The sequence below is a fragment of the Triturus cristatus genome, chromosome 4_2 (assembly GCF_964204655.1).
Source record: "Triturus cristatus chromosome 4_2, aTriCri1.1, whole genome shotgun sequence".
NCBI lineage: Eukaryota > Metazoa > Chordata > Amphibia > Caudata > Salamandridae > Triturus > Triturus cristatus.
This window is the reverse complement of record NC_140586.1, coordinates 650,988,403-651,014,570: the sequence shown is the minus strand read 5'-3', so window position 1 is coordinate 651,014,570 and position 26,168 is coordinate 650,988,403. Positions and strand designations below refer to the sequence as shown.

At 45.3% G+C, this 26,168-nt stretch overlaps 1 protein-coding gene across 1 annotated transcript in view; it reads left to right on the top strand.

The window, feature by feature from the left end:
• CACHD1 (cache domain containing 1) overlaps positions 1-26,168 on the top strand; it is a 355,333-nt gene that overhangs the window by 302,219 nt on the left and 26,946 nt on the right. The window contains exons 13-20 of the mRNA XM_085602381.1: positions 5,140-5,308; positions 5,602-5,744; positions 6,107-6,288; positions 7,759-7,869; positions 12,205-12,327; positions 18,543-18,642; positions 18,721-18,837; positions 19,974-20,134. Coding sequence (XP_085458507.1) covers positions 5,140-5,308; positions 5,602-5,744; positions 6,107-6,288; positions 7,759-7,869; positions 12,205-12,327; positions 18,543-18,642; positions 18,721-18,837; positions 19,974-20,134 — 1,106 coding nt within the window. The remainder of the gene's footprint in view (positions 1-5,139; positions 5,309-5,601; positions 5,745-6,106; positions 6,289-7,758; positions 7,870-12,204; positions 12,328-18,542; positions 18,643-18,720; positions 18,838-19,973; positions 20,135-26,168) is intronic.

Here is a 26,168-nt window from a genome sequence, read left to right as displayed (position 1 = left end):
GCAACCACATGTGAAGAGCAGCCAGAAGCATGTTCCCTCTTTTAGACACTGCTACCAGATCAGAGGAAAAATTAGCAGCCTTTAAGGAACCAGCAGAATCGAAGGCCTTTACTCCGAGGATGGAAAAGAAGCATTACTTTTCCACCAGGAACTCTGCTTACATCAGGCAAAACGTGCAAGCGGACCATCAAATAACGGCAACTGCCCACAATAAGCCTAACAACCCCACATCAATAGTCCATCACCAGACAGGGAAAGCAAGGCAAGGACATGGTGCCTAGAAAGTTTGAAAGGCCATCTGCTGCACAGTGGCACATAGTCAACTGAAATACCTTACTAAACCGATATGCCCATCAAATGTGGGAGAAAATGGAAGAACTAATGCAACACCTGCCAGAAAAGTTAGCGAAGAGGGCAATTCAGGTGCTACATGAGGGCAAGACAATTGCAATAACATGCTCTAAGTTGGCACTAGATGCTCCAGACACAGCCAGTAGACAACTATGTACAGCTACCACTCAACATAGAGATGCCTAGCTTAGGATCTCAGGGTTTAAACATGAAGTGCAAGCCACTTTAATAAACATGCCCTTCACAGGAGACATCCTTTTCAGAGAGAATGTCGATAAAGTGCTTCAGCGCATAAAAAAGGACAATAAGATGGCAAAAGCCATGGGAGCCTTACAGTTCAAGGGACAATTTAGAAGGAGCATGATGCAGTGAAAGACCTCCCACCCGCATACACATCCTTCAGTAAACAAGGTATCTCCACAACACTATCAGTGGCATTAACAGTCAAACTCAAGGCAGTTGTTCTGTGTGTGAGGTAGAGGAAGAGTGGGCACTCCAAGAGGGGGACCTAACACGAATATGTGACATCACAGGGCATGCCCTCCTACACGAGTCACCAGTAGAAGGAAGGATTTTAAGGTGTCTAAGAATTTCAAAACAATTGCCTCAGACAAATTGATACTAAATATGATAAGACACTGCATTCCATAGAGTTACTAAAGTCACCTCCCACAATACCACCGAAGAAGAGAATAAAAAGGGGGGAATGACGGGAAGTAAAGGATCTGTTAAGCAAACAGGCTATAGAGTTAGCACTACCAAGAAAGAGACTAAAGGGGGTGTAGTCCACTTACTCCTGGTGCTAAAACAAGACGACACTCAACAAAACAAATACTCCTGGTGCCAAAACAAGACAACACTCAACAAAACAATCAAAACACAAAAAAGATTCAAGATTATATGTCTTCAAGAGGTAGATACCCATACAAAACAAATTGGAAAATATAGAATGCTAAGAGACTGTTTTGGACACAATCACTAGATGGCTGAATAATGCACGGTATGTGAATCCAGAAAATACTTCAAACTGCAAAGCTACTCCTACTGGTGATTAACCATTTCTTTTTCACTTTCAAATATTCACACTTTTAAGAACATCTTTATTTTCCTTGATGCTGTTCTCTGTACTTCTCTCATGTTATCAGTTTTTTGGGATGTTTTCTTTTGTGAATTGTGCGTGCTGCGTTCAAACACTGAACTATTTGCAATTTGAAAACTTTTGGTACTGATGGGCCTGTTGGCTGTGTACTCTGTCTGAGAGCAATTCATTACAATATATGCATGCACTGCAGGGTTTTCAAACCTCACACTTTAGTTGTAGATTCACCAGTTAAGTGGTTACGAAATCAAGATGTAACAAATGGATTGTTGTTCATCGTGTCTACTGTGGAAATTGGATTTTCGTATACTGGTATCCCTTTGCCAGTCTCAACTCGATAAACATTTATTTGGTTTATAGTTCATTGACTGCAACTTTGGCTCCTCAATGTGAAAAACACAATCAAAAGATATAACTCTTTGCCAGTCCTGGTGAGTCTGTTTTCTAAAGGAGGTGCCTCTGATGTTATTGGTGTTAATCTCCTGAATGTCAATATGAATCTTCAGCATCTGATCAGGCTAGGCAGCAGATCTTTCACTGCCATATTCTGTTTAGGTTGAGAAGTTGAATGCATAGGATCTTTTTGCTGGTCAATTCAACAATGATGCCAACATTTATGCGGAGGACCATAACACCTTAATTTAAGCCGATGAAAAAAGTATTAGTGCATTCAAGTTTAGAGTAATTGTATTGGGCCTTTGGGGAAATTGCAACTTTTTTCTGTGAAATGTGTGGGGTGTGAGCATGAACCTAAAGCATACTGTAACAAGTACATTTAGATGGCAAGTGCATCTGGATGACTTTAACACCCTCTTCCTGTAGGGATAGTTTTCCTCCTAATATTACCATATAGTCTTTTTAACCTCTCCTCTAGATTTCTGGACCATTCCTTATTTGTGGAAACTCATGATCGAAGGTTAGCTGTAGTAATACGATACCGAAGCAATTTAAAAAAAAAAAATGTTTCTTAAATGAAGTTTTGCACAAAGCAAAATATGTCAATTGATGGAGTTGGACATTCATAGGTTATGCATATATATAAGCTGTGACATAAATAGGCAGGCAGATGAGTCAAGGAGATCATGGGATAGTGAGTAGGTGCTATAGGCAGGGAGGATAAGTGCACAGAAGGGAGAGGGCTAGAGGGAATTTTTGATGTTGATGAGGGCGGGCTTACATGTCATCCAGTGAAGGTAGGAGTGGGATTCAGAAGGGGTGGCTGCACTTGGTGTGTAGCATGAATTACGGTGTTGTTGGTGCAGCATCCGAGGGCGAGCTTAATGGTGGATCAATTAGCTTGAAATCAGCTCCTCCAACAACAGGGCCATTAGGCTGTGACAGACCCCCCCCAGCATCCTCACAATGGAGTGCCGTCACCTCTGCAGTGGCCCTTTGGGTGTACATCAGCCACCAATGGTCAGGGCTCAGGGGGATAGGCTACTACCAGTGTGCAAAACAACCAGATCTAGGAAGCGAGCAGCCACTCTATGCTTACGTGGACTGGTGTAAATTCCTAGTGGCCCCACCTCCCAGAAGGACATATTGGGTATTCCCATGAAGTGCTCCAGCTGGGACAGTACAGTACTCCACTATGATCTCAGCTGAGGGCAATTCCATAATGTCGCTACGCCTAGCACACGCTCCCAGGAAGATGCAAGCAATTCGCTAGAGAAATGAGCAGGCCCTGTGCAAAACATAACATTGAATTAATGTAAGCCGTGAGTTATGGGATACCCGTCATGGGTAAGCCAAGGCATTCTCCCATTCTTTGTCGTAAAGTGATCTACTGAATTTCGCTACCCACGTCTCCCGTTGGGCTTGAAGCGGCCGCGGTGTGTGAGCCAGGAGATCTCTGGTGAGCCATATAATGATTCTGCAACCTAAGCTCATCATGTGCAGGGATTAAATAAGTTGATGCTTGGCTGGTTCCTCGCCATGTGTTGCCCAAGCATCAGTTATCTGTCCTCTTGAGGTGTAGAAGAGAAACTGGTCCTCAGGGAGCGCATATTGTTCGGTAACCGTCTCAAACGTCAATAAATGGCCATCCCCAAAGTGGTCACCAAGAGTGGAAAGGACCCGCCTCTTCCCACACATGCAGCTGGCCGCGACGGAGGTGCCCCCTCCCCCGGGTCAGAAAGCCCAGCAGCGGAATAGCAGAGGCATATCGGGGTACACATCAGTAAGATGAAGAGCTTGTGTTAGATAGGTGGGGCCCAAGCGAGGATATGTTCCTGGGGAGACGGGTCTTGGCAGGTTCGAGTGCATGGAGGGGGGAAGAGGAACCCCATATCGTCCACAGAGCAGCTCGCCAGCCAACAGAACAGCCATTGCAGTTTGGCCTTCAGGTAATCCAGCCAAAGCTCTTATTTGGTTTTCTCTGTGGCACTTTTTCTGAACCAGTCAACTCTTTATACCCTTTTCCTACTAGGCAATGTGTGGCATATTGATTTGATATCTGTGCTTCCATTTTTGCGATAAATGAATTAAATTGTATCAGAGTAAAACTTTACACATATAATAGGAGACATTTAGTCAAAGAAATGACCACTTACATTATTTTACTGTTATGTTCTACATGTTGTGTCCCACATGCTCCCTTCTACTATATTGTCAGTTATTTGAGATAAGCTGTACTAGACAATGGAATAATTTAAAGATGGCAACTTATTTCTTTAGTAGCTTAGCTTTTAAAAGTACATGGTTTCCTATTCGTAGAGATAGATTTCTCAGCCTTCTGACGCTTTCTACAAAGCACAATACATCCTCAGGCCTTTAGTTCAAACTCCTGGTCCTCAGCGTGAAGTTAGAGGCGTCTTCACCAATTCTTGGATGGGCTCCGGACCACTGGGAGATTAGCACATTTGTGGACTCCGCTAAGGAAGGAAACAGCAGTCAAACTGAGAAAATATGCTACATTTTCTAAATCTTTAGCTAGAAAAATGTACTGTTGCAGTTCTATGAATTTGGCATGTGTTACGCTTGCATATTAATATTTCCAAGAAACAGAAAGTAAGTGCTCACTGCCAAAAGGCAGTAAACACGAATAAAATGACCTAACACATCATGGAAAGTTGGGAAAACAGTCTGCAGTAGGATGATGTACGAGTTTAGTATTGTGAAAGGTGGTCAGACTTGATTGCATGTCAGACCTGACTGGACAAAATCACTGTAATTAATACATTAGAGTAGAGATGTTTTTCCTACGTTGGCTCTCTACCAGGACTGAGGCCTCAACTGGTTTCACCCACGTAATGTGGCTATTTTTAGGGGGGGGTCTGAAACCGGCCCTTGTGAAACCACTTATTCTTCACTGCACATCAGTGCTCATCGTAACTGATGCCTGGGTTGTCAATCCAGCTTAATATCCTTACTAGTGCAATGTAATTTTCTGAGCAAAGGAAAGGAGCAGAAACGTCACTGGTAACCACAGAGGTACTGGTGCAAACCAAATATGGCAGTTTTTGTTTGGTAATGGTGAAAACCTTGAGTCCATCCTGTACATAAGTGACTTTCAACGTTTTTGCTGCCCTAGTATTGTTGTTAAATGGTCCATGGGTTTTAAAGATTAAATAAAACTAGCATTTTCTGCAGTTAATTTAACCACATTGTCATAAACTGTTTCGTTCCATATTTCTGACTCAATAACCTCTCGGAAAGTGCCAACTCTAGTTTTGAATTGGTTTCTTCAGGTACAAGACACCTCTTTCATCCTGTGTATAGTGGTGGTGCAACCAGAAGTCCCGGTGAAGCAGCTCAAGAACCTGAACACCGGACCCAGCAGCAAGCTTCTCTATCACCGGCTGGATCTCCTGGGCCAGCCCAGTGCCTGCCTGCATTTCAAACAGCTGGCTACGCTAGGTAAGACATGTCCGAAGCTTGTTTTTGCGTTTTCGAAACATTGGACTGTGTGGGTACACCATAAATGCAACTGTCCAACGTGTTGACCTACATCACATAACTACCAGGATGCAAAGTTATGTCAGTCATGTTACTTTGTTGATGCTCCCACCTTCAAGTTGGATACAGTAAATCTTGTGATGCGTATGGCGCAGGCCTGAAGGAATTGGCAAATACAGTTCTGGATGCTTGCTGCATAGTGTGTAGGTTGTTTGTTGTCTCACACTCAAGTTCGGTTGTGTTGGTCTTTTCAGAAAGCCCCACAGTTATGCTGTCTGCAGGTAGCTTCTCTTCTCCTTATGAACACCTGAGTCAGCCGGAGACCAAACGGATGGTGGAGCATTACACAGCATACCTGAGCGATAACACGCGGCTTATTGCAAACCCGGGGCTCAAGGTATGTGACATCAGACCAATTCAAGCTCCTGTTTTGTTCGGTATAATTCATTAAACAGTCTCGCCCAGTAGTATCCATCACTTGTCTATCAGTTGGAGAGTAGTGGTTGCTAACTAATGTCTGCAGAATTGCAAGCAGTGGTAAATCTCTTCAAACGCCTGAGTTGCAGGTCAAAATAAAATATTGGCATTTGCGCTCTTTTGTTTTTTTCTTCTCTTAAAGACTGGCATAATTGTTTAGCATGAGATAATATACTCTGTAATTGGGTTTGGATTATCTCTGTGAGCTCTTTGGGGATCCCTGCCAATAGCTTAATGTCTGTTCTTAATGGAGCCCTGCTGAGTTTCTATTTTGCTTTGCAGTTCTCTGTCAGGAATGAAGTAATGGCTACCAGTCACGTCACAGATGAATGGATGACCCAGATGGATATGAGTAGCCTGAACAGCTACATTGTTCGGCGTTACATAGCAACGCCCAATGGGGTGCTCCGGATTTATCCTGGCTCGCTAATGGACAAAGCATTTGATCCCACCAGGAGGCCATGGTGAGTATGTGGAATTATCCAGATGTCATGAAGTCTTTAAAGCCTTTATGAAAAAAATGTGATGCCACAGAATTGCATTTGAGGTTCAGGTAAAGGAGACTCCTCATCTTGTCAAACCGTTCTTATTTACCTCATTCTGTTTGCAAACCAAATATTTAAAAGCCATGCTGGCCCTTAAGAAACGTCCTCTGTTGATTTCACCTTACTTTTTGCCAATAAACCTTTGTCTCTGATGATTTCAATACTTGTTAATGGAATTGTACATGTTTTTAAACACGGTTCATTGGCGTGGCAAAATACAAAAATTACTTAATTTCAAATTTGATCTTAAATTAAAAAAGGCTTCCTTATTTCACCCTAGCAAAGGTGGCTTTGTGTCAATGGTCATTTAAGAGGGTTCTATTTTACATTTGTTTTCCTGGCCTTCAGCAAAGCTGGCATAACATGCAGCCAGCTTTGCTGGCCCAAATATTGCACATGCTGCAAATTGTCCCAGTGTAAGGTTTAGAGTTAAGAACTTTTAAGTCCTTACACGCCAATGAACTCTATAAAATCTTGTACAACTCTCTTATCTGCGCTCCTTACGAGTGTTGGGTTTTTCTGTGATTGGCCCACTGCTGCATGCACATCCCCTTCATAATAAATGTCTGACTATGACTTGCTTAAGCAAGCAGTCGACTGAATGTGGCTTGTCAACAGTGTGATTCCATGTCACTGTGTTTCTTCAGGCACTTTAAAGCACGTTATTTATTTCTTTACTTCATGTCATGACATTACTTGGCATTAGTTTACGTGTATGTCATGGGTTATTGTTTCTACCCGAAGCTTAACGGACTCCTGGAATATGTATCTATGCATGTGTAGATTGTGGGAGTGTAGAGTGGAACGTAGCTTCGACTTGTCTCTGTCCTCAGTGTAGTTACACTTGTTAGTGATGTCCAGTGGAAGTGTGAACACCCACCTTGCAGTTCACCAACAATTTGCAATGGTTTTTCCCCATATAATATCTTGGGTACACACAAACAGTTTGGGTCAAAATTCTGGAGTTATTGTGATAGAAGTGCGCCACACTGTGTACACAGAGGGTGGGTGTAGAAAGGGGAAAAACATTTTCTCAACAAGAAATACTCAAAAAGAAAAATGTGAATTTCTGCGTATTCCCCATCTCTAGGCATAAATACTGAACCTTCTTTTTGGGCAGGAAAAACAAGCCTGCGTGAGCAGTCTTTGGCTAAATCAGCAAACAAGGAATTCACAAACACACATTATATTTAAGAAGATGATTGAGGCCTTTATATATTTTGTTATGTTAATCAACAAAGTTGTTTTATAAAAATGTGCTTCCACGTTTAAGAAACATCATAGTGGATGTGATAAAGAGAAATATTTGATTGTGCATGCGTGCAGCTCATCGGAAAAAGAATTGATACGAAAGAAGTAAATGGCTAATTGGACATTTTTCGTCATTAGGTACCTCCACGCACTGGCAAATCCTGGATTAATCACCTTCACAGGACCCTATTTGGATGTTGGAGGAGCTGGTTATGTGGTAACACTCAGTCACACCCTCCATTCATCCAGGTAAAATTGTGTTTTGATGCAGCGGCTAGAGCTAAAAACAGTTTAAAGACCCAGGCCTAGTGGTAGCAATTCATTATGGTTCTCTGTGTTTATTGTAGGCGGTAACTACTAAGGGTATTTACTTTACAGTAGGTGTGCTATGTGCTGACTTACTATATCTTTTCCCTGCAGCTCCTACTTCTTACTTGCTTCTTTCAAGAGGATTGATCTCACTTCTTCAATTATTGTTTGGTTGGGCATTTGAGTTTCTCATATAATTCATTAGTGGTCCCCCAGAGAAAACTATGTTTGATTAAATTATCATTCACTCCCAAAAATAGAAAACATGAATGCACTCAACCCCCCTCTGTCCTCTTCTTTTCCTTTTTTCTCATCTCTTGCCCATCAGTATCTTGCTCTTCAGTTAGTCCCCATCATAGTCTACTATGCGTTAAAGCGAGCTGCTGTAGCATGCGGGCATTGTGCCAAAAAGGGCTGCTACAGGCCAACAAGAAGCATACATCAAAACATGTGATGATTGCCGGAATAAACAGGTAGACAGTTACTCTTAATTTAAAAAGGTTACAATTGACGGAAGGTAAAAAAAAAAAAAAAAAAAAAAATTTTATGCTATTTAAATAATTTTGTTGAAATGACCTAAATAATTTAGAATTGTGATATAAATTGATATAAAATATTGGTATTTAATTCGGCTACACATATAAAGAAAACTATCTCTAAAATAATTTTCTAAAAAAACCTTTCACAAAGTGTTGCCCACATAGAGAAACGTGCAAAGAAGCCTAGCATGCTGACCTCGCTGAAATGTCTACCTATCTGAAGAAGTTCAAATTATCTTGCATTAAAAAATTAAAGCTTCTTCCCACCATCATGAACATTAGGAAATATTGAGCATCATCTGTGTAAGCAGCAGTTAAATCATAGAAATGGGCAAATAATTGTTTTAGGGACTTAATATCACTCTATTGTGTCATACAGTTTTGAAACCCTTTTAATTCTGATAATCTGTAAAGAAAATGGTGAAGTGCCTTTTGCATGTTTTCTGCTAATAAAGGATACTTCTCTGTGTTACTACAAATGCTTTAGCTTGGCAGTAAAGCAGTTCTCAACAGCTGCACATCCTGGTTTAACCATGAGGAGAGAATGTGGCTCAACGGCTAGGGCAGTCAACCTCGGAGCTGGGGAACTGGGTTCGGGTCTCGGCAGGGACGCTCAACATTCTGTGATTCTGGGCAAATCACTGAACCTCCCCGTGCCCAACAAAAATGAATGTGTCCGTCTGTAACGTAACTGGTGCTCATGTAAAGTGCTCGGATACCTCCGTTGTAGTTCGAGCTTTATAAAACTTCCTTCCCCAATAAAAACATCTGAGACCTTACGGTCAGCAGAATGATTTTTTTAAATTCGTATAGGGTTGTAGAAAACATGGGTAAAATCGGTTGTTGATTAATGGAATGTTTGGCTTTATTGTGCCTCAGTCTCTGAATAGCTTTTCTTTATTTGATCAGTCACAAAACACGTTTCTACCCAAATAATAAGAAATGTTGTGAAACATTTGGCTTCTTCTCCCTTCCGTGGGTCTGGATGTGATATTTCTGATCTTAAAAGCATGAACAAGCAGGATGGTGATTCGAGCATAAGACACTGCAACAATTGTTTTAAATAAACTGCAATAGGGGGATGCTGTCTTCTTGGCAAGGCGGCTTGGAGCTCTGCGAAAGGATGATGCTACGAAAGTTAAATAACTGAATTTCACCATGCAAAATAGAAGAACTACGAGGAGCGTTTAAAAATGAAGACAAAAGTGAGCCTAACGCGGCACCTAAAGCTTTGTTTGGTTTGCACTTTTTGTCGGACTTGCATGTTTCAATTCCTGTACCTATTCGCAGCCAGTTAAAACAAGTGGGCTGGTCAAAGTAAGCCAGTGGTTGAAAGGGGCGGAGCGAAAGCCCACTGAAGGTATATTGGCAGCAATAGGTCTTGTTGGCAGCTGCACTGTCAAAACCTGAACCTACAAACCAGATAAAGAGATGATGCAGTACAGATCCATGATTTCAATCGAATGGTACGGAAAAAGCTGTAATGCTTAAGCATGTATATAATTTATGATCTAAGCAATTAATGGTGCGGAACAAGTGTTTTTCAGAATACAGTTTGGTTTCCTTTATAATTGTGGCTACCTAGTGTTTGATGATGAAGAGACTGGATGACCAAATCTCCATATTCACAGTGCAAGTCTTTAAAACTTCCCTGAAGCATTGAATCTAGATACGACTACGCTTTCTTCCAGCTGGAACCACATTTTAGGTCTTTTCTTGTGTACCTAAAACACTTCCAGGCAGTGAATCCAACACACAGAAGGAGTGGGCCATCCCTCTACCGAGGAGCCTTAGACATGCATTTAACACAACCACACACTCTTCTGTCTGTAGCCTGGTTTGTAACCCGCTATGTTGGATTATCATTTCTGAAAGGAGATAATTAAGGTGACCGGCAGCTCTAAAGCCAAAAGATCTTCCTATGCTAGATCTGTAAGGGCGTTGATGTTTCACTTAACTTGTAGATTACAAGACAGGGTGGTTGTCATCATTGTAGTCCTATTATAGCAGTTAGTTTGTGAACTGTATGTTTGAATTGTGTGATGTAGGAAGTAGCTACCTCAAGTGCGTTAGGATTCGTGCAGTCTTCCAGAAATGCAACCCCATAATTTCTACACAGTTCTGTGAGCATAACGGTCTTAAAACCAACTCTGGGCAGACCCTCAGTGTGAACAGGCTGTTGGATTTGCTAATGGTCATGGGACATTATGCAGAAGCCGGACTCTGCAGCACCTTTCGTATGGCTTTGTGTAGTGCGAAAGGGGCACTGAGTGCCAGTGTTGCGCAATAAAACATTATTAAAAGAAGGATCTGGGTCCTCTGGATAGTAAGTCAGGGAACATCATTTGACACATTATTATCCCCAAATAAATTACATCCTACTGAAGGGCCCTGTGAAGTAATAGGTCAGTGGAGGGGCGTTTGTGACTGCTTCAGAGCAGTTCACAAAAACGTGTGTAGTAATTTAGACGCTTGCAAAAGTGACCCTTTCAAGCAGTTTTAGGGGTACTTGGTATTAGGGGTTTGGACTAGGGAAGCTGGAAATGTCGATCGAAGGGGTTGGTTTCAGTAGCTGTGTAATACTTCCAGCTGCATCCACCATCTCACAATAATAATTGCCTGACTGTTCTATCAGAATCTCTTTAATGATGGAATGACTTAGTCCCTTGCATTTCAATGCGAGTTGGAGACCTGGTGACAGTTGCACGAAGCCTGGATTTATTGTATTCTCTGTCTTATCTATTATAAATAATCCCAAAACAATGTATGATTTTGCATGGGCCTGATTCATGAAAATTATTTCTTTAACGTCATAAAATAATTGATTCCGCCTTGGATCGAGATTCAGTGATGCCCATGTGCACCCCTTGGTTTAATTATGCAATTTCCCACCTAATATGATACCAAATTTTGTTAAAATAACTACACAGATGTTTTCAGAGTAAAGTGAGCTCTTAATGTCAATTCTGCCTCAAGGAAGAGCTGGATTGATTCTGTTGGCCCAGGAAAGTGAATAGGAAAACCCTCTGCTGCACTGTGTTAAACAAAATATTTCAGTTATTCTCTGAATATTTGCTCTTGGAAATATTAAATTAAAATCATTATGGTACGTTTCCATATGTATCATGATTAAAGACCTCTTCTGATAGCAGAGTGGAAATCCTGGGAGCCTATCTGATGATCTCACATTAGAACTCGTCGGTAATGTGGTGGTTACCTGGTCAACGTGTTGTCTTGTACAAACCAACACTAGTTATTGACATGAGGTTGTATTTCACTGGTAGAAGCCATCAACATGTTAATTGCCATCTGCACTGATTTGTATGCAATGTCCCTTCAATCACATGATCAAATTCCACTTGGCTACAATTACATTGGTAGTATGTCAAATCAATAAGCACTTAGACACTCAAGTCATCCACTAAGTGCTGTATGTTCAAGCTGACTTTTTTTTTTTTTTTTAACTGTGTAGTCTCATGAAAATCAATACTTTGAGTACTTAACCAATACCTGTATTGTTTAGAACCCAATTTCATGCAGCTTTGGGAAATATTGTTCCAGGGTCCGCTGTCTCTTGGCTGGAAAACACATTTGGGAATCTTACTGACTGTTACCTTTTTGCATGTTGTTAATATGTTGCTGCCATTCCATCATATTCATATTTAATGGAATCCTAAATTAAGGTAACAATTAAAATACAAATTGTGTTTACCTGTCTCCACGATGTTTTTTCCAGTACTTCTGTTTCTTCCGGGCACACGGTGGCAGTGATGGGCATTGACTTTACGTTACGATACTTCTACAAGGTTCTGATGGAGTTATTACCAGTCTGCAATCAAGATGGCGGTACAAAGATTAGGTGAGCCTACATAAGTGTTTGTTTTTTCAGTTAGACCATGAAGTGTCTATTTAGTTTACTTACTTTCCTTGGAGGTTTACTGCCACTTCGTGCCTCCTGAAATACAAATAAATATTTCCCTCTGTACAAATATTTGGAAAGCTGTTGCTTCCTCAGAACTGCCTCTAAAATATTTTCTTGAACCATTTAGCCGTACAAACTTAAGTGACGAAGGTAGAAGACAGCAAAATGAATAGTATCTGTTGTTTTGAGAAGTCAGATGTGGAGTAATGTTTAATTTCTCAGTATGCTGCTGGTCGCTGTAGTAAGCAATAAGGATTTCCGGTTAAAAAGGAAGACGCTGAAGCAGCGTTTAATCAGGTGTTGACCTATTTCATAGCACCAGTTTCCAGTAGAAAAACAGTAGTGCCCTAGTGACAAAAAAAAGCAACTTGACATGAGCGCAGGCGATTACATCACTACTGTTGTGAGTTGTAAGAGTGGTGATCAGAGGGTTCATCGCCCAAAGAATCTTTGATTCCTCTCTTGTTGTCTGTGACGCTCACTACACCACAAACTATACCCTTGTGACCCCAGCAGATGTCAAAGGAAATGTTACACCCAACACATATTTTTGTGGGCATTTAAAGCCCCACAGTAAAAAAAACAAAAAAAAAAAAATTTAAATCCAAGAATCATCAGGTGATTTTTTTTTTTTTTGATTTTTTTTTTTTAGCTAGGTAACTTCTGCCATTTTTCTCAACTTCAGTAGCTGAAAGCTGACACTTGAAAGTACCAATTTTTCGCCCTTCTTGCAATTGCTTCTTTCATTTCGATTGGAAGACAGGTGTGTTCTTTTGCTACTTTATCTGAAGCACTCTCTTCGTGTGGTAGCCCAGTGCTTTTTTGAACAGGGAACGGTGAATTGAGAGTGTGCATGGGAGCTATATAGTCACTTCTTATTGTCTCCCACCATCATTGTGATGAGCGAGAGCCCCTCATTTGGGTGGGGGCCTACCTTAGAGTGCCTCAGTCACATTTTTCAAGAGACCTAGGTTAAGCTGCTGGAGGATTTCCATTTCTCTACCCTGCCCTAGTTTATGGCTCCTTTAGGCATTTGGCTTCGAGTGATTCAGATCTGGAATTGGGGCTGAGTGGTAATCCTCAATTTTATTTTCTCAATGGAAATGCTGCAAACTAGGCCGTGCATCAAGGTTGGGTATGGGTGGTATGGATTTGCTAAACAGTCTGTTTTGAGTACGAAGAACAGTAGACAGTCTGGGCTTCCCTGGACTTGAATTTCAGCCTTGTTTTCTCATCCATTGTTCTCCTGTGCCAACATTGGCAAGGAAGTTTCTCAACATTACTATAGTATATTTGGGAAGTTTGTTATAGTTATAGGTATATTATTTGCTGTTGTTGTTTAATAGGCCACTGGCCTCACGGGGGGACAGATGCATGTTTACTTTAACCAGCACAGTATACGTTGTCCACCCATGGACAGACTACATTCTTACTGGATGAATTAAATCTTTATAACTAGCTTGCTAACAACCACACCATGTTCTTGGACACCATTTCGAATATTTGTTCCTTGGAATGGGTCTGTGATAATTGCTGTGAAACAGTACTGGTTATCTGTGCACCCAATTGGTATCATTGGGTGGGCGTTAACAGTTGATCAAGGGGGGTAGGTGGTTGACTTTTGAGTTCCACAAACAAAGTGGTGGATAGAATGTTTGCATTAGTCTCGGCCATATGCGAACTACCTTTTTAGGTCTCGCCTTGCTATCGCGTAAGCGATTGCAAAGCGAGGCTATAGTAACGGGCATTTAAAAGTGCTCCGAAAAGCGGATTGCATGGCAAGCACGCGCACAATCACGCGCATCGTGCCGCCATGCAGTCCGTTTGGCATCGCACTTCAAAGGGTCCGCTCCCCCGCCTGGAATGCGCTCCCCCGCCCCCACCAAGCGCGCGCGCGCCACGCTCCGCCGGGCTTGTCTTGTTTTGCCTTTGCTTTGGGTCTTCTAAAGAAGCCGATGGAGGTAATTCGCACCACTTTCTACCAGGGTGATATTTTATCGGGGAGCCAGCTGTACTTTCCCTTTGTCCATCGCTTTAACCTTGCGCTCACTGTCAGCATTTTATCTCTGGGCCTGTATTCTGGCTTAAACAAGATTGCTGCCATGCCCACGTGTTTATGCGGTTGTTTATGTTAAACAGCAGATATCGAACACTTAACAGATTTGCTTGTTTGCTCCTTTCTTCCATCCACAGCGAGATTAAAGTGCACGGAAGTTCCTTTTTATTTGATGTCATAGTAAGGCCACATCACCTGAGTGTGTAGGTAGCCTCGTATGACATTAAAATGGTGGGGGTTGTTAGTCTTTTAATAAACCGACATCCTTGGCTTGCGCAGAGCTGTAAAAGTTGTTGGTGAATGATGTTAATAGCCGTAAGTTTCGGTTACGTTTGTACAGAGATTTCGGCCATAACAATTCACATTTCCTTCCAGCAGCGTGTTTCCACTCTGGGATGGCTAAACTTATCAGTTTAACACCATTATTGAATATGGACAGATGTGCCTCAACAGTATAAAATATGATTTAGATCTCCAATCTTCACACATTCCAGCGGAAAGAAGTGACTTTTCTTATACACTTAACCTTCTTTCATAAACAGCACGTGTGTTTTTTTCCTAGTTAAGTGCGTTTACCAAAAGCAGTGCTGGAGAGGTGTTTCCGCTGATCACTGCCCTTTTACAAATAGGACAGACTGTCCTGGAAACCCCCACCAGTTCACTTAAAATCACTAAGACCGACTCCCTTCTCGACTCTTGTTTAATTCTTCCGCTTTACCCATAAAATTAATGTATTAGTTGTCTGAAATGTGTCATAGATGCCAAGCTGTGCGTGCATTCAGCACCACATGCACGCGGGACTTTAGTTCGTACAGAGACTGGAGCGGAAATATGTTGAAGCACAGTTTAAAATATCCAACTTGTGACCGACTTCCGATGTTTCTGCTTCCACGTCAGGCGCAGTTTATTTACTCCAATTGATACACTGTATATGTAGGAAAAATGAATGCACACGCTTTAGAGATGAAATATTAGCAGCAGCAGATTATTTGTTTCTAAGAAGGATGTTTTCACGCCTTATAAGTCTATAAACTGAACAATTCCAAGCCAAGAGTACCAGACTATTTAAAAATTAAATAAAAGGACTTCCCGGGACTTTTTTAGATAGATGTATGGGCAAGAGGCGACTTTCTGGATTGAAGCATGCCTCTTTTAACTTCTTAGTAGTGTTATACCAGCATACGACAACACCCTGTCCTTTACATGCATTCAAGGAAAACATTTTCGCAGCTCTTCCACGCTCTGGACACCGTTAGACCTGACAATGTGCGCGATAGCCGCGATTTATCCTACATATAGCTTGCCGTACACCCATAACCCGCCCGAGGCATTTAGTGACTTTACAATTATTATTTAAAATGCCACTAATGTGATTTTCTACCTACACTGAAATTGAAAGTTATTATTCACCAGCTTAGTTCAACCATTGTCTTGACTTCTGCATTATGCTGCCAGGCTCGAACTTGTAACCTGCAGGTCCACTGAATTAACTGACCGACCCTACACAAAGGATTCCCAGAAAGGGACACCTCAACCCACGCCTGATCTCCTGACTTCTCAAATCAAAATGGCTGCCATCAGTATGACTTCTGATGACCCTTTTATTCATCATCACAGCGACCCCTAGCGACAGCACTGCAGAAGGGGCAGGACAGTCAGCGTCCAAAACCGAGGTATTGTGGGATGAGAGGAAGAAATAAATCAAAACCACAACCCAGCTATGTGCTCAACTAGAAACACCGGCGAAAAATGGAAGGACTGAAGAAAGGATGAATGAAAAATTAAGAAAGGTGCTTTAGAATTTGAAAGAATGAATACACCCCTAACATCCCTGGTGAGGGTTAGACACGCTTGGCACACAAGGACAGTATTGGACTATTTCATGCGCGCTCAATGGCATAACATAACTTGAGGGGAACCCCCTACAAAGTGCATAGAGGCCTTTCCAACAAACACTCTGGACCCAGTGAGGAGCTCTCAGGCCAGGTGCCTGCACCCTGTGCTCAGTACAGGAGGGGGCCCCCTGGAGCACATCTACACCGCGGGATCTGTTGCTACGCCACTGTGCAAGCTCTTATTACTTAAGCCGGTTGAGGAACAAACTTAAATTCTTAATTGGCCCCATTTTAGCATTTTTTTAGGTTAAGCCTGTGCAGCGCATGCGCTGCTCTGCGAGGCATGCCGTATTAAGGTACGGACATGAAGCTCCGCCCACTTCCTGCCCAGTTTTTTCAATGCCGTGTCATTGTCCATTGTAAACTGTGGCTTTTCATCAGTCAATAGGCTTAGTAGTCCCACCTTAGTACCACCTTTTCCCATTTTGTAACCTCCTATGAGGACACCCCCTTCTACGTGTACGTGTGTTGTTGCTCTGTAGGCTTTAATTACAGCCTCTGAGCACTATTTTCTCAAAGACCTTTGTCCTGCTTGCTCTTGCTGGCTGGAAAAAGTAGGACAGCTCTCTCCTAACGCATTTGCAATGCAATAGCTCTGACATTTGCGATAGTTCAAGCTATTGACATTGCAAATAACAATGCCTTTTATTTGTGTTTTTGTTTTAAAAACATAAATAAAAGGTATTGTCATTTACAATGCCAATAGCTCAAACTCTCGTAAATGCGAGACCTATTGCATTGCAAATGCTTGTTTCCCTTCTATGCTACTGTAGGATGAGACCTGCCATATTCAATCGGTCTTACCCCTTCCTGACAGTTCGGACTTGACTGTTAATATTCGAGCAAGACCAAGGCTGATTAGTAATATGCCTTGTCACTGTCTAGAGGGGCATGGGGGATGGAGGGTGTGGGGGCAGTGGACTGAAATGGATCCCAAGCAATTGCCATTGTCTGAGATTAATTCAAGCATTCCTTCCAACACATCATTTTGTTCTTTGCTGCAGTAGATTCCCTAGGTGCAACTAGTATGTCCAGACATGGGTCCCGTCCTCACTAGATTTGAGCTCTACCTGACTGATGAGGCCTAAATAGGCCAAAACCAGTCTGGGATTGCTTTTGTTCCCAATTTGTAGGGGGCCTGATTGGCAGCTCGTACTGGATTGTTCCTATTGCAGCAGGGCCAAGATTGATTTGCATATGGCTCATCACTGCCCAGAGTGTCATGGTGGTGAAATAATTATGGACTGGAATGCAGTCCGAGCGATTTCTGGTTGCTGAGATTTATTCAAGCAGCACTTCCATCACATGTTGCATTTTTTGCTGGTGTAGCAGCTATTCTCAGCAGCATTTAATGGTGAGGCCTTTGATAACCTGTAGGGCTATTTTATAATGGGAAATTATGTTCATCCAGCCCTTGCCACCAACTTTGCAAAGGACCACAGCCACGTCTTAGGATAGGATTTAGAGTATTTGTTATTCTGGGTGGGTCTGTGAGCCTTGCTCTTAAAGACATGTTTTCTGTGTATGTTTGTTCACCTGAGGTGGGGACTATTGTGCCTAGATTGTTTATCTCCCCGACATCAATGGTGGGGAGATAAAGCATTTGCATGGTGCTCTGGTGGCTGTTCCCTGCTGTCCCCTGTGAAAGCTGTTGCTTTATTCCTGGCGACTTCATTTGGATCATGTGATTTCATAAATAGAAAAGACAGTTTTCATTAAACATTGTTTCAGAAAAGCAATAGAATTAGAACATATGTTTTGCAGTATGAATTCTTTTCTGGATTCACATGCTGTGCATTATTCCGCCATCTAGTGGTTGGGTCCGTAATGGTTTATTTTTTTCATGGGCATCGTCGACCACTATTTGGTGCTAGGTCAATCCCTGGAGTGACACCAGGCATGATCCTGGAGTACAAGTATCAGAGAATTGCCTCGTTGTGGCATTTATGCTTTCATTTAGCTGTTAGCAGATTCCTATTTTATCTCAACTACAAAAGACCCTTTAAAGCTAACTGATGCCAACTGATTTTGACTTCCACCCTGTCAAACCTTCCCACCATTATATTTCCCTTAGACTTTTCATGTCAAAACATGCTGTGCCGCTCAGTGTGTTATCATGCATTTATTAATATAGAGCAGTCAGATCTTGTGTATGAAAAGAAGATTATGCTACTTAAACCCCTTGTCATGCTCCTTTCTAGGTGTTTCATTATGGAGGACAGAGGCTACCTTGTGGCCCATCCAACCCTGATCGACCCAAAAGGCCACGCTCCTGTGGAACAGCAACATATTACACACAAGGTACTTCAGCTGTCAAGCGTGACATTTAAGACCACATGGAAATTGATTTGTGCGTAACTATGCTCCATTGTCTCCTAGGAACCGTTGGTGGCAAATGACATCCTTAATCATCCAAATTTTGTGAAGAAAAATCTTTGCAACAGTTTCACCGACCGAACGGTGCAAAGGTTTTACAAATTTAACACCAGCCTCTTGGTAAGTCCGTTGTGTATCTAACTTTGTCCTAGACAAGTGCAGCTGCCACTGGCACATACATTTATTTAATGTTATGGATGAGTGCAGGATTTTGAAGTTTGTGTTGTATATGAAAGAATGGTAAGTTCCCATTCTGGAGTCTTTGGGAATCATAGTATGTTCTGTCTACTGGAGTTACTACTCCACGGAACAATCATGAATTAATATGTTTAACCCATCAAGTACTAGATTTTAACAGGCATCAGAGCTGGAAGCAAGGGAAGAATATGTCAAATTTAACAATCCACATTTCTCAAATTATAGGTGCCATCTGCGTCTCTAGAGCTCATTACCTCAGGTGTTTGCGTAGTCTCCTCTCATTCTATGTTTTTGTCTTTTAATGAAAGATTTTGTGGATTCATGCTTCCTTGTCACAATTTTGAATGAATATTCTCTTCCTGTGCAGCGAAGAGTGAACTAAACTTGAATCTGAACACTAACTGAAGCTAAAACTACTTTGTTGGCAAAATGGCTTTCTTTCTGCCCTACCTCCCGCCTGGACCCGAGGACTGATTTGGATGAATTTGTTAAACAAAATTTAAACTAAATGCATTTTTGCTGACAAACCTACATATAAATGTATTTCAACAAGCTGACCATAACAAAGGATCAGATAACTCAAAATTTGATTTGGAAACCCATAGGGCAAGATCCGATGGCCTTGCAATTTCCTTTTTATTTAGTGTTTTGTTTCTACCTTTCCTGACATCTAGCCAATGAGTACTTTTAATTTCTTACTTTAAGTGATCTGTGCCCTTAAGCACTTTGTTAATAAATATTTATCAAATCTTATACAAAAATAAAATGGGAAACTCACAGATGTATTCTGGCAGTTCAGGTTATTTGGAGTATAGTCTTTTTGTCATACCCAAATTGTTATATACTCTTATTTGCTCTCAGATTTGTGATAATGATATCATACTCTTTGTGATGTCCTGTTGGTTGTGTTGGTGCAGTACGCTACAGTGTAATGCCCAGATTACTGTGACTCCATAGTTGCTCCAGTCAACATTGAATTGTTAAGTAAGAAAATAATTGAACTCCCTGGGAAATGTGTTCTCGCGTCACATCTTCATGACATATTTTGTTTCCTCCAGGGCGATCTGACAAACCTGGTGCACGGCAGCCACTGTTCTAAATACAGACTGACGCGCATCCCCGGAACCAACTCCTTTGTCGGAATAGTCAATGAAACCTGCGATTCGCTGGCTTTCTGCGCCTGCAGCATGGTAGACAGGCTGTGCCTCAACTGTCACAGGTAGGAGGGAGGCACTTAAAATTGAAAGGCTGGGAGACTGCAAGCGAGTGTTGTTGCCTTGGAAATGATGTACTGCCAAGTCAATTTTTATAGTAGAAATAAGAGGGCGGGGTGCGGTGTTTAGTGAAAAACATGCTCCATATAAGGCAATGCAATTAGGGCTCCGGACGCCATTTCGGAAGCCATTGCTGTAGGGCAGACCCTTATTTTGTGTGCAAAGGCAGCAAAACCCAATACCTTTATTATATGGGTTCAGTCATGTGACCATCAATCAAATAGCTTATCCGAACCTTGTATTCTGGAGTGTAATACAATGAAAAGACTTGGTGTTCTAGAAAAGGTGCAATACTTAGAGAAGTGCATCATATTTTGAGCTGAGATGCTTCTTCAGTTTACGCAGGATTATTTGGTCTGAACATGTAATGACATGTAGCAATTGTTTTGTGCACACAAAAGTGATAGTTGAATAAAGCTCTCTTAAGGTGATTATTGTGCTCATACTCCGATCAATGCTGAGCATATACCAGCGTAGCACCGAACCAAAAACTTCAACCACAACGATATTATTTTTTCACTTATATGCACTTAATTGGCCATCCAATGTAGAGAAAAGAATAGTTCTCTTTACCGAGTGCTGTATCTGAAAGAAACACGTTAGTTAGATTCCTCACCTTAGATTCCTCACCTTAGAATATCCCCAGGCGTCAGGCTGGATCCGGAAAGATTTTTGTAGCAATACACCTTGCGCGTCGCTAGGCGTCGTCTGCGGCTCCGCGTCTGTCGTTGGTGTTGTGCGCTGGAATGACGTCGTCGGAGTACTTAGACGCCGCCCTCACGCGCTGACGTCAGTTCTTCTTTTTTCCGCGCCAGACAGCGCCGATCCGGGAAGAGCTTACCCCTTAGTCAATTTTTGACTAAACTTTTTTGACTCTTTTTGGTCTTCTGTCGACTCGACTATGGTGCCGGTAGGATGCCTGGGTTTAAAGCCTGTGACTCCTGTCATCGACTGATGTCGGTGACAGACCACCATTGCCGGTGCCTTTACTGCCTGGGGGCCGACCACGACGCAGAGTCGTGCCCCGATTGTCAGGCCTTGACCTCGAAGGCTAGGTGGGAGCGGTCCCGTAAGCTTCTCGAGCTTCGGCACTCGGCTCCGCGCCACTCATGGTCCCGGTCCAGGAGGAGGTCCAAGGACCGGTCGCGGAGCCGCAGCCACCATCATCGCTCGTCGGGCTCGAAGTCTTCGGGTAAGTCGAAGCGATCAAAGAAGTCCAAGAGGCGACACCGCTCTCCGGACTCCCCTCGCCGGTCGCGCGACTCGGCCGAGGGTCAGGGTGGCCGCACCCTCACGGCTCCATCGGAGCCGCAGGAGCCGCGTCCGTCCCCATACCCGCCGGTCCCTGGGACTGACGCGACTCCGGCGGAGGTCAGTGCCTTCCTCTCGGCCAATAGGGGCCTGGCTCCACCGTCGATGCCTGCCGGCGCGCCTTCGGGCCCCGCGGGCTTGACTGGGCGACCTCGCGTGCCGGCGGCTCCGGCCCCAGTGCCGTCGACGACTTCGGTCCCGACGACGCAGGTCCCCGAGGGATCCAGGCCTGGATCTCTGCCTGCGCCGGTCGACCTCACGACGCCTCCTGCGCCGACACCGGTTCCGCCTCTGGCGCAGACATCGGTTCCGCCTCCGTCTCCGGACAACGCCGTTCCCCGGTTTAGTCCGGGCCCGGCGCCGGCGCGGCGACGCTCGACGCCGCTTCCACCGCCGATGGATGAGCGTTTCATCTACCGCCCGGCTCCGATCATTCCTCCTGTTTTATCAGGAATCGGATGACGGGGGCGACTGGGAGGGGTCTGAGGACCCTATGGCCAGACCGGGCCAATTTTCACAGGACTGGGCAGACGAACTGGGGATGCCAGTGGTCTGGACACCTCCCCGGACGCTGGTTTAATCTCTCCTCCGACTGTGACCTCGGAGGAAGGTGCAGCTTTCTCAGTGGTGCTGCGCAAGGTGGCCGAAGCCCTGGGGCTCGAGTTGCCTGCTGTGGCCGTGAGGACTAACATCCTCACAGAGGTGCTTCAACCGTCAGCAAGCTCCACAGAGCCTCTGCTGCAGTTCATTGAGGCCCTCATAGACGTTCTGCAGGGCACTTGGTCCAAGCCCTCCAGAGTTCCTCCTGTGGATCGGAACGTGGCCCGGCGCCACCGCCATGCTCCGGGCGACCCCAGTTTCCTGTCCCAACACCCCACCCCCGAGAGTCTGGTTATCCAGGCCTCAACTTCCCAATCCTCCTTCCCGTCCGCTCCTCCGGATCGGGAATCCAAGAGGCTGGAACAGTTCGGAAAGAAGCTGTTCTCTTCCCTGAGTTTGGGCCTGCGGTCTTTGAACACCGCTTGCCTCTTGGACCGTTTCTCCTACTCTCTGTGGGATACGGTGGAGGACGTTCTGCCCCTGTGTCCGGAGGAGGCCCGGACACGTCTCTCCCAGGCGCTTGCTGACGGGTGAGATGCAGCACGACATACCACGGACTCGCTGGGTAGGGCGATTTCCACCACGGTGGCGCTCTGGCGCCACGTCTGGCTGCGGTCCACGTCTTTCTCGGGGGATGTCCAGAGTACCCTCATGGATATGCCCTTTGATGGCACTCGCCTTTTTGGTGAGAAGGCGGATAGTGCGCTGGCTCGTTTTAAGGACTCCCGGGCTACGGCCAAGTCCTTGGGTCTCTCGGCCCTGCAGCCGCAAACTTCTGCCTTTCGTGGCCAAGGAAGGGGCACCTCCTCACGTGGATTCCGCCGTGGCGGTACTGGAGGACAACGTGCCGGTCAGTCCACATCCACCCCGGCAGCATCCGCCTCAAAGCCCTCCTAGTCCGAGCTTTCAGGCCCACTCCACGCCAGTGGGTGGCAGAGTTCGCCATAACCTGCTCCACTGGCGATCCATCGGACAGGTGGGTGCTGCAAATCGTCCGAAGGGGCTACTCCCTCCCCTTCGAGACGAGCCCTCCAGCCATGCCACCGCAGTGCCACCGTATGTTGGAGGATCACTTGAATCTTCTGCGGGAGGAAGTTACGGCCCTCTTGGCCAAAGAGGCCGTCGAGCGTGTTCCTGGTCCAGAAGTCCGTGGTTGCTATTCCCACTACTTTCTGGTTCCCAAGAAGGGCAAAGGGGGCCTATGCCCTATCTTGGACCTCAGGAGCATCAATGCCTTCCTCTGGAAGGAACGGTTCAAGATGCTCACTTTAGCTCAGGTTCTGGCTGCCCTCGACCCCGGAGACTGGATGGTAGCGTTGGACTTGCAGGACGCCTATTTTCACATCCCCGTTCTGCCGGCCCACCGACGTTTCCTGCGGTTCACGGTGGGTCAGGAGCACTTTCAGTTCACTGTGCTCCCCTTCGGCCTCACGAGTGCCCCTCGGGTGTTCATGAAAGTGATGGCGGTGGTCGCAGCTCATCTGCGCAGATCAGGGGTTCCAGTCTTCCCCTATCTCGACGACTGGCTGTTGAAGGCGGGCTCGCCCCAGCAAGTCATCTCCCACCTCCAGTCTACGGCCGACCTCCTGTATTTGCTGGGGTTCTCCATCAACGTGCCGAAGTCACACCTGAGACCCTCCCAGAAGCTCCTCTTCATCGAAGCGGTTCTCGATTCGGCGCAGTTCCGGGCCTATCCTCCGGAACAGCGGGTCTGGGATATTCAGGCTCTGATTCTCATCTTTCGGCCTCTATCCTGGGTATCGGTCAGGTTGGTGCTGCGGCTTCTGGGGCTGAGGGCCTCCTGCATCCTGTTGATGCATTACGCCAGGTGGCGAATGCGGGCTCTGCAGTGGGACCTGAAGTTTCAGTGGGCCCAGCATCGAGGCAACCTGTCCGACCATGTCTTGCTCTCAGAGGGCACTGCGAAACAGTTGCAGTGGTGGCTCACGCACCGCGATTGGGTCAGGGGCAGATGCCTCTCCCTACCCCAACTGGAGCACGTAGTAGTGACGGACGCGTCCCTCCTGGGATGGGGTGGCCATATGGGAGAGGCGGAGATCAGAGGCCTCTGGTCTCCAGCGGAGTCTCAACTCCATATCAACTTGTTGGAGCTGAGAGCGATCTGGCTTGCACTGAAAGCCTTCCTTCCCTCTGTCCGGGGAAGTGTTGTGCAGGTGTTCAAGGACAACACCACCGCCATGTGATATTGCAACAAACAGGGCGGGGTGGGGTCGTGGACCCTTTGTCAGGAGGCTCTGCGCCTCTGGACATGGCTGGAACACCAGGGCATCATCCTGGTGGTTCAACATCTGGCGGGCTCTCAGAACGCCAGAGCAGACTAACTCCGCCGCCGGTGCATGATGGATCACGAATGGCATCTGAACTCGGACGTGGCGCTAGGTCTCTTTCTGCAGTGGGGAGAGCCTTGGTTTTGCAGCGTGAATCTTTCTGGATTCACTATGCTGTGCATTATTCCGCGATCTTGTGGTTGGGTCCGGATTCGTAGTCTTTTCTTTGTTTTTTTTTTTTTTTTTTTTTTTTTTTGTAGCCCAGGTGGGCGGCGACGACCCACCATTTGGTGCACCTCCCGTGACGTTGTCGTGCTTCCTGCGGAAGTCCCACCTTTGGGGCGCCATCTTCAGATTCTTTTTTCCGCCGTTGGGTCTGGATCGTCATCGGGAAGCTCCAGAAGTACACTCGAAGGAAGAAGAAAGAAAAGCGAGTTTCGTCGATAAATACTAGAGGATATCACAGGAAAGGAAGAGATTTCATCAGGAGCGCGAAGAAAGGAGGTTCAGCGCCCTTTTTCTTCGACGACCTTGGAGAATGCGCACTCAGAGGCCCTGAGCGCAATGGACAAGACGCCATTCAAGTTCTGCCCAAACTGCCACCACAAGTTCGCGCAGAAGGACCAGCATCCGGTCTGCAACCTCTGCCTACCGGTCGAACACCAGAGTAAGGACTGCAACGCCTGCTCAGCCTTCGCGCCGAAGACGCTCAGGGTAAGAGATCGGCAGAGAAGAGCCAACGCCAGCATGGATGGCAAGGGTAAGGCCCCGTCGCTCTACGATCTGGGCCTCTCCACGGACGACGAGGACAACGTCGCCGAGACAGCCGAAAACTTCACGGTCGTAGAGACCGACAAGAAAAAAGAAGACGAGGTAAGAGAATCGTCGAGCGCTAAACAGAAAGTACCTCGAAAACACGAGGGTGACTCGAGAAAATCAGAGTCTAAGTCCACGAAGGGAGCCCCGGCGCCGAAAACTTCGACGACCAAAGGGGGAACCATGGACAAGAGGCCGAGCGGATCCTTAGAAAAGGACTCCCTGGTGCCGAAAGACGCCGAAAAGCAAGGGTCGTCGAAGACAACCCAGGAAACGGGCCGATCGACGCTGAAAGAACGGTCGACGCAAGTTTCATCAAAGACCCGCGGTCGACGCCGAAAGCATCTCCGAGATGGAGAAAAAGAAGAGGCGGCTCGAGGCCGAAATGGAGAACATCCTTCAAAGGAAGGAGTTCGACGCCAAGATGAAGGAATTCAAGATTCCAACGGTTTCATCAGCGGACGTCGTCGAGGTCGAGGACGAATTCGACACCGAAGGCCTAACAAGGGATCTCGAAGAGGAAGACGAGACCTATTATGACGGAGAAGCCGAGGAAGAAGACCAACAGTCGTTCTACGACTCGGCGCCATCTACCAGCCACGACATCGAATGGCAGGATCTCGACACCGAAAACCCGGAGGAGCCCGTGGACACGTACCCTTCAAGGCCTTCGCCACCCGACGACATCGGGGTGTACAATATGGTGGTCAGGAGCGCAGCGACAGCCTTTGGCGTCAAACTCGACGAGGAGAAGCCGAAAGCCGATTTTCTCCTCGAGACCCTGCTCCCCATCCAGACAAGGAGCCAGTTCCTCCCCATGCTACAAGGTGTGATGAATCAGGGAAGAGAAGCCTTCAAGGAACCAGCGACCTGCCGGTCGATCACGCCCAGGACAGAGAAGAAATATAAGCACTCTTCCCTGGACCCCCCTTACATCAAGGGTAGCGTGACCGCCGACTCCATC